Source organism: Octopus bimaculoides, chromosome 6 (assembly GCF_001194135.2).
Source record: "Octopus bimaculoides isolate UCB-OBI-ISO-001 chromosome 6, ASM119413v2, whole genome shotgun sequence".
In the NCBI taxonomy this organism is placed as follows: Eukaryota; Metazoa; Mollusca; class Cephalopoda; order Octopoda; family Octopodidae; genus Octopus; species Octopus bimaculoides.
In genome coordinates this window covers 80,452,732-80,461,065 of record NC_068986.1, presented here as the reverse complement: position 1 = coordinate 80,461,065, position 8,334 = coordinate 80,452,732, and the positions used below count along the sequence as shown (strand labels likewise).

Genomic DNA, 8,334 nt, shown 5'->3' with positions numbered 1-8,334 from the left:
TCTTCGCAAGCCAAGGTTCGTGTCCAATGAAGGAGACGATGTTGGCATGGGTGCCAGTTGTCGAATTTAGTTCGATTTCGATTTCACTTGCCTCAATAGGTCTTCGCAAGTGGAGTTTAGTGTCCAATGAAGGAAAGGTATGCATAAGTGGGCTGGCTACACCCCTGGCAGAAGCCTTGGATTTAGGTCTCACTTGGCTTGCCGGGTTTTCTCACGCACAGCATATTTCCAAAGGTCTCAGTCAGAAGTCATGACTTCGGTGAGGCCCAATGTTCGAAGGTCGTGCCTCACCACCTCATCACAGGTCTTCCTGGGCCTACTTCTTCCACAGGTTCCCTCAGCTGCTAGGGTGTGGCACTCTTTCACACAGCTATCCTCATCCATTCTCGCCACATGACCATACCAGCGCAATCGATGCTTCTTAGGTTCAACTTTTCTCTCAAGGTACTTACACTCTGTCCATATATATGTGTGTGTGTGTGTATATATATGTATGTATATGTATATATATATATATATATATATATATATATATATATATATATATATATATATATATAGTGATAATGTTACAGTTATATCATTGTTGTATATGTATTAATGATGTTACAGTAATAGAAAAGATGTCTGTCCGCAAAAAAATTGTGGGATGATTCCAACCACCCCACCAAGTGACTAAAGGTGGACTGTCTCATCGTTATAAAACAAAGAACTGTGAGTGATTGGTAGTTCATGTTGGTAGCAATTCACTGTGAGCCTTTGATATAGTGTTAAGTCTCATGTAATAGTAATAGTAGTGTGTCATGTATATACTTCCTTCCTCACTGCTTTGTTGTATTATGTCTCCACAAAGAAAAGGAAAAGCACATAAATCAGACACTGAAGGTGAAAGTGTCAAAGCTGTCATACATGTTATCTATGCAGGACACAGGCACAGGCTGGGTTAAGCATGGGTGTGATTGTGTGGTAAGAAGGCAGCGAGCTGGCAGAAACGTTAGCACGCTGGACGAAATGGTTAGCAGTATTTCGTCTGCCGTTACGTTCTGAGTTCAAATTCCGCCGAGGTCGACTTTGCCTTTCATCCTTTCGGGGTCGATAAATTAAGTACCAGTTACGCACTGGGGTCGATGTAATCGACTTAATCCCTTTGTCTGTTCTTGTATGTCCCCTCTATGTTTAGCCCCTTGTAGGCAATAAAGAAATAAGAAGTTTGCTTCCTCGCCACATAGTTCTGTGTTCAATCCTACTGCATGGCAATTTGAGCATATATCTTCTGCTGTTGCCTCGGCTGGACCAAAGTGCTGTGGGTGGATTTGGTAAATGGAAACTAAAAGAGGCCTGTTGTATGTGTGTGTGTGTTATTGTTTCTTTGCCCTGATATCAAGTGATAATCATAAATGAATGTCTTTGTGGTGCTGTGTAAGTGGTGTTCCTCATTCCCAATCTTCTGTGAAAACGTCTGGCCATGGGAAAAATATTACCTCACTTGGAAATAGGCAAAGGCTAGCAATAGGAAGGGCATCTGGCTGTTGAAAATCCACCTCAACAAAATTCTGTCTGACCTATTTAAGCAAAGAAAAGTCGACATTCAAACAATGATGATAATGACTTCCCTAACGTGTCTGTTTGACGATCTGTGGAAACACAAAGACATACACACCTAATAAACTTCCATACAGTTTCCATTGACCCTATTTCATCACAAGGTATTGGTTGGCTTGAAGTTATAAAAGAAAACATTTGCTCAGAGTGCCACACAATGGGGATTGAACCTAAACCCCATGTGGTTATGAGGTGAACTTCTTAACTACACAGTCAAATATGTGTATGTGTATTTTGATGAGTGTGAAGTAAAAGAATGTTTATGTGACCCTGATTATGTTCCTGCTACTCATCCTGTTTTTCCATTCTTAGGTGGTCAACACAGTAAACCAATTCTGTTCATCCTTGATGAATTTGATCTTTTTGCCCAGCATCGGAACCAAACCTTACTCTACAACCTCTTTGATATAGCTCAGTCTGCTCAGGCCCCAATCACTATCATTGGTGTCACTTGTCGCTTTGTAAGTCATATCTACTTACTCCTTCTGATACTTCATTTGATACTACTGCTGCTGTGTCTACTACTACTACTACTACTACTTTTTATGATAATAATAATAATAATAATGATTTCAAATTTTGGCACAAGGCCAGCAAGTTTGGGGGTAGGGTAAGTCAATTAGAATAACCCTGGTGCTTAACTGGTACTTATTTAAAAAAAAAACCCAAAGGGACGAAAGGCAAAGCCAACCTCGGCAGAATTTGAACTCAGAACATAAGGACGGACGAAGTACCACTAAGTATTTTGCCTGGCGTGCTAACGATTCTGCCAACTCACTGCCTTAATAATGATAATAATAAAAGATGGGCTACACAGAAGATTGGCTACAGCAAATATTCTGCTCAATACCACAGATTTGCTTGTCAGTTGTTTGACCTTAACCAGTTGAGCATGTCTCTTAGTGGCTGAAGATATGTGCATCTCTGATCATGAGTAGAAGTAGTGGGGGAGCATTATAGCCATGTGTTTAGAGGAATTCTTTGGAGTTGAATAATTCACCTTTAGAAACATGGGTGTTTTGTTCAACATCCTTAAACAACCCTTATTCAGGGATCTTTTAAGCAGGATAGGCTACTCAACCTGAAGAAAATTCTAACTGGGCCCCATCTGCAAGGCCATGTGCTGTTAATCTTGATATGAGATCACCATGTCACGCACATATGGTTGTGAGGCATGTGCCTGGTGTACCCTTATCAGACAGGTAGTCATGATGGGTATACTGGGCTTTGTATATTTTACCCCAGTATCAGACCGAGAGCTCTGAGAAGTAAAATGATAATAACAATACCCTGTGAGACATTTGACAACAGGTTACTGTCTGCTATCATCGAATTAACTGGAGCAATTAAAATTGAGAGCTCTGAGAAGTAAAATGTTGATAATAATATACAAACATAGACACAAGTTCAAAAATGTCAAGGCAAGGGTATTATTTATTTAATTAACCTTATTACATGAGTGATACTTATCTTATCAACCTTGGAAAGCTGAGAAACAAAATCTACCATTCAGAATGTAAAGGACATATTTAACCTTTAGCACACTGCGTTTTCTCTAGAATTGTTTCCCCTATCACTGCCCTGTTATTACAGGGGAGAAAATTCATATGATGACATGATGCACCTACAGTGTGCTAAAGGTTAAGTACCACAAGATATGTTGTTGGCCCTTACACTGATTTGGCCACTTACCACCTTAATAGTCATCATTATCGCATCTGCTGTTAATACTGAGTTGGAATTCCAACCAGTCTGCATTGGATTTGATCCAGGATGCCTGTGTGAATAGCAGCAGCATTACCTCAGATACGGGAGTACTATTCCATGTTGGCATCACTTGAGCCTTGTAGAGTGTCAGCTGTTGTTGGGGAGTGAAATATCTTCTGGTCCTAAACAGAAGGGCTTCTCTATGTGATGCAGTCCTAGCTATGCTAGGATATGCTTTTGCCAGAAAATATTCCTGGTGATTGTGAGAACTTGTATATGGAGCAAGCATGAGGATTTCAGCTGAGTGATGCTCATGCTTAGGAGTGTGATGTGGTGATGTTGTCTTGATATGAGTAGTGTTTGATCTTTGTGGGTGGGGGATGAAATGTGCTTGGAGGGAGAAGGTTGATGGGGCAGAGCATTACCAAAGTGGTTTTAGGATATTGTTTTTGCTGTGGTGGGCAGGTTTTCTTGAGTACAGCAAGACACCAGATATCTTGGTTCTTCTGTATGTTTGTGTGTGTGTGCATGCAGATGAACAGACAGATTGCTAACAATACAAACTGTCCAATAGGAATAAGTTATATATTTCATATTAAAAACTTGGTATTAGACATTAATAATGAAAAACATCTGATAGCTTTGAGTGTTTAGTTAAAACAGTTAAGATAACAGAAAAATTACACCTTTGATAAATAATTTAAGAAAATGGAATGGCAGTGAATTTGTAGTATACTTTGTATTGTAGTTAGCTGGTAAGCAATGCTCTTCTCTGGTTTCAGATTGGTGCTTATAATCTGTTCTATGATTTTGGTTGTTTCAGGATGTGATGGAACTGTTAGAGAAACGTGTTAAATCTCGTTTTTCTCATCGCCAAATCCTTTTATTCAATAAACTCTCCTTCAAAGAATATACAGAAGTCTTTAAAAACTACCTCAAATTACCAAAAACGTTTCCTGATTCCAAGTTTGTTTCAAAGTGGAATGATTCCATTGAGGTTAGTATTTTTTGGTGAAATATTGATTTAAAGTAGAAAGAAAATAAATTCTTAAAGTACTTTTTATAGATTGTTATCTTTTCATTTAAACATTTTTTTGTATTTTTTAAGTCCAAAGAGGAACACTGAAAGAATTTGTAGATATTTCAGACTGATGTAGTGTATATGGATAAAATAAGAATAAGGAGGGATTGTATGAGAAATCCAGATCTAAGAGAGGAAGAAGTGGACAAAGTGGTTAGTCTGAGTGTCTCTTACACCTTCAGATTTACACTTGAAATCTAATTGATGTCAATCTTGTTTGCTTCACGGATTTTTCCGTATTTCCTACAAGTGTCAGTGCAATAGAATGTGGTCTGTGTTTTGTGGGACATTAGACTGGAAATACTGGAAATATAGTGAATTCACAAAATCCACATTGATATAGGTTAGTTGCTGTTCTACTGTGGACGAACTGCAGCCTGTTTGCATATGTCCATTGATTTCTGGTTTGATGATAGAAGCTGGGAGATGGTTCAGTGGGGTTCCCTGCTGGGTCCCTACAGCTACAAAGCTGCTTCCTCAGTCTCTCCTGGTTTTCTTAATGTTGAATGAGATGACAGATAGGCCATGCTGGGGCATCATTTTGAAGTTTTTAGTGGAACGAGTCATCAGTCATCGTCACGGTTGATTAGATGGCCCTTATCACTCTGACAGATGAACATGATGTCAATAGATGGTAAGCAGGAGTTAGCCTTTATTGTTTGAAGTATATGTCTATATAGGATCTTTATATCTTTGCTAGAAACTGGGTCAGGATGGTACCATTCAAGATGTCCTGAAACGTCAGTACAGCATTGATAAAGACATTCGAAGACTTCAGACATTTATGGTAAGTTTTGTTATAATAGTAGCTATTGTACCAACAACAATAATACTGCTCTTTTCTGTTCTCTCTGTAGTTCTTTATTAATGTTGTAGTAAACAGTGCATGCTCAATCACTCTCTCTCTCTGTCCCTCTCTTTTTCACACACATATGCACGCACACTCTCTCTCACAATGTCCCACTTTTCCATTCTTGTATGAGTCAGATGAAATTACCAGCTTTCGTTTCCAAGCAAGGTAATATTTTCCCATTGCTAAGAAGACTGGAAACGAACAACCCAGCTTGTATGACCATGATGTTTATTTGCAACCATCACGATATTGAGACAAGGCTATGCATGCATGTACACGCACACACACACACACACACACACACACACACACACACATTCATATGTATTTATATATATGTAAAAAGCACCTTTCGAGTGTTGTGTCTCATGGAGGCAGTGACAAATGACCAAAACCTTCAGCAATATGCTGTGCTTGAGTAGAAGACCCTTCAAGCCGAGTGGAACTGCTTGTCAGTTTGTATTCAACTGTTTTGTGTGTCAGGTTAGTGCAGCTGATGAAAGAGTAAGAAAATGCCAATATTCTGTGAGACAAGCCATGTCGGTATGGAAAAGTGGATGTAAAATGGTCATGATGGTGATGAGGATACTCATAACAGAATATCCCTCATATTAGTTATGTAAATATATTTGTACCCTACCTAGTGATTAGGATGTTGGGCTTACAGTCACAAGGACTTGTATACCATTTCTAGATGGGGTGGTGCATTGTGATGTCAAGCCAGGCACTTTGTTTCATAGCACTCCCCAATCTACTCAATTGAAATTAATCTTCACCAAGTATTGTTGCACCCACTTTTCCAGGTGTTCTCCTTGGTCAAAGTTGTGCAGACAGCTGAGTGGATGTCTGTCTGCTCACTGCTATGTAGGTGGGACCTAAAACAATTCACACAAAAACATGATACATGTTACCAACTCATACTCAGTTTTGATTGATGGCCACAATAAATCTTTTATTATTTAATCTATTGACCTACCTGTGTACCTTCCTATCTACATATCTATGTATCAGTCTGTTTACCTATCTATATATCTATCTTATTAGCTTTCTATATGTATATCTGCATATCTATTTCTTTATCTCTCTGTTTGTATGTATGTCTTAGTAAGACACTTACCTACCTACTGCCAATGTAATTATTATTGCAATTACTACTATCACTTCTACTACTATTCCCAGCAGTAGTTTTGGTAGTAGTAGAAGTAATATTAATTGTAGTAAAATTAATTACAGTAATATTAATTGCAGTAATATTGGTTATAGTGGTATTAATGACAATAAATATTAACTATACTAGCCAACACTCTAATTTAGTGTCATATTTCAGATGGGACCAATCTGTAACCTCAGTTCCACTCAACCATTCTTGCAAGTCTCAGATTTTATTGATTCCTTCAAAAGGATGAGTACAGACAGCAAATCTGTCATACTACATGGTAAGACACACCTTTTCTCTCTCTGTCTGTCTCTCTCTCTCTGTCTCTCCTTTTTATTGTTGTTCTATGTGTGGTTGTCATAGAAACTGTTTCTATATAAAATGGCACTTCTGTAGTGTCACTGGGGTTGATAGCTACATCAGTTTCAATATGCTTGCTGTTGTTTAGCTCCAGCCTGGCTCTCTTTTATCTGAAGTTTTCCAACCATAACCATCATGTCTTACTTTTACATATCATTCATCTAATACTACAGTAATCTAACATTATCTTAACTATCATCTCTTTTAGTTGGTAGAGTGGTGCCTCCACCACTTTCAACATTGCCACTGCCATTGTCAGTACTTTTGCCTCTACTTCTCATTACCAGTCTGTATCACCACCACTACTCCTTCCAATGTCTAGCACCTCTACCATTGAAACCACTACCATTGTAACCACTATCATTGTTATTTTTACCATGAGAGCGGTGAGCTGACAAAATTGTTAACAGCATTTCATCCCTCTTTACATTCTGAGTTCATGATCCAAAGTTGACTTTGCCCTTCATCCTTTTTGGCTTGATAAAATAAATACCAGTTAAGTACTGGGGTTGATGAAATCAACTAGCACCCTTCTCTAACGTTTCAGGTCAGGTGCCTTATAGTAAAAAGGATTTATTATCATTACTATTCTTTTGATTGGTAAAAACTCAACGTGAGATATTTGATAAGTAAATGATCTAAGAATGTTTTACTCTTTCTAATGTAGGTTTGTCTATCCTTGAACTCTCTCTTGTGATTGCTATGAAACACCTGACAGAACTTTATGATGGTGAACCTTTCAACTTTGAAATTGTCTATAATGGTAAGTTTGTGTTTTTGTTTCTATGAATCTTTCTATTCTACGCCTGAATTATAGATTGGTGACAAGAAGGGGATTTGGACATAGAAAATCTCATCGCTGCCGACAATAGTGATAATTAATCAAGAGTTCTTTTGGATGTTTAGAGTGTTCATAAGCGTGTGTAGCAGCAGCAGCACTGTCCCATAGATGTGAGCAGTTATTTAATATTGGTTCTATTTCACATTTATAGATGGTGAGAGCTGAATTATTTCTTCACTGTATTGATATTATTAGAAATATTTAAGTATAACAAAAAACTTGTTGTATATGTTTCTTACTACATCTAATTTTCCCTCCATCTTTCTATCCCCTGTTTCTGAGCTAGTCCATCAAGCAATGAACAGCTCAATCAGTGGACTTGTTTTTGCAGCAGATTGTAAAAAATTGACATCGACATACTACGACGAAATCTCCAAGATGCAGATAAGATAGAGATTTTTTATTTATTTACGGCCTCAAACATCTCATACCTTCGCGCTTTAGTTTGCCCTCTATTATTTATCTTGTTTCTCTCCATGAAATTCAATTGAATTCAGTTGTTGTCTTAAATTCATGCTTATTCATTTTCTAAGCTTCCTAAATTCATGCTACGTTATATTCTAATCACCTAGAATTCATTGCTCTTTTAAAAATTACGATTTATGCATTGTTGTCTCTCAAATATTTAAAATCTACAATTAAGAGCCCTATCTACTCGCTGGCGGTACCTACCCACCGCTACCCATTTTCCTTTATTCAAAAATTCTTATCGCTCCTTAAAATTATGGCTTTTA

The 8,334-nt window shown here is 37.8% G+C and overlaps 1 protein-coding gene across 3 annotated transcripts in view; it reads left to right on the top strand.

The window, feature by feature from the left end:
• The window catches only part of LOC106870698 (origin recognition complex subunit 4), a 44,659-nt gene that overhangs the window by 28,543 nt on the left and 7,782 nt on the right, over positions 1 to 8,334 (top strand). For all 3 annotated transcript variants that reach the window (XM_014916863.2, XM_014916864.2, XM_052968896.1), the window contains exons 7-11: positions 1,915 to 2,063; positions 4,133 to 4,306; positions 5,091 to 5,177; positions 6,571 to 6,679; positions 7,427 to 7,522. In XM_014916863.2, coding sequence (XP_014772349.1) covers positions 1,915 to 2,063; positions 4,133 to 4,306; positions 5,091 to 5,177; positions 6,571 to 6,679; positions 7,427 to 7,522 — 615 coding nt within the window. The remainder of the gene's footprint in view (positions 1 to 1,914; positions 2,064 to 4,132; positions 4,307 to 5,090; positions 5,178 to 6,570; positions 6,680 to 7,426; positions 7,523 to 8,334) is intronic.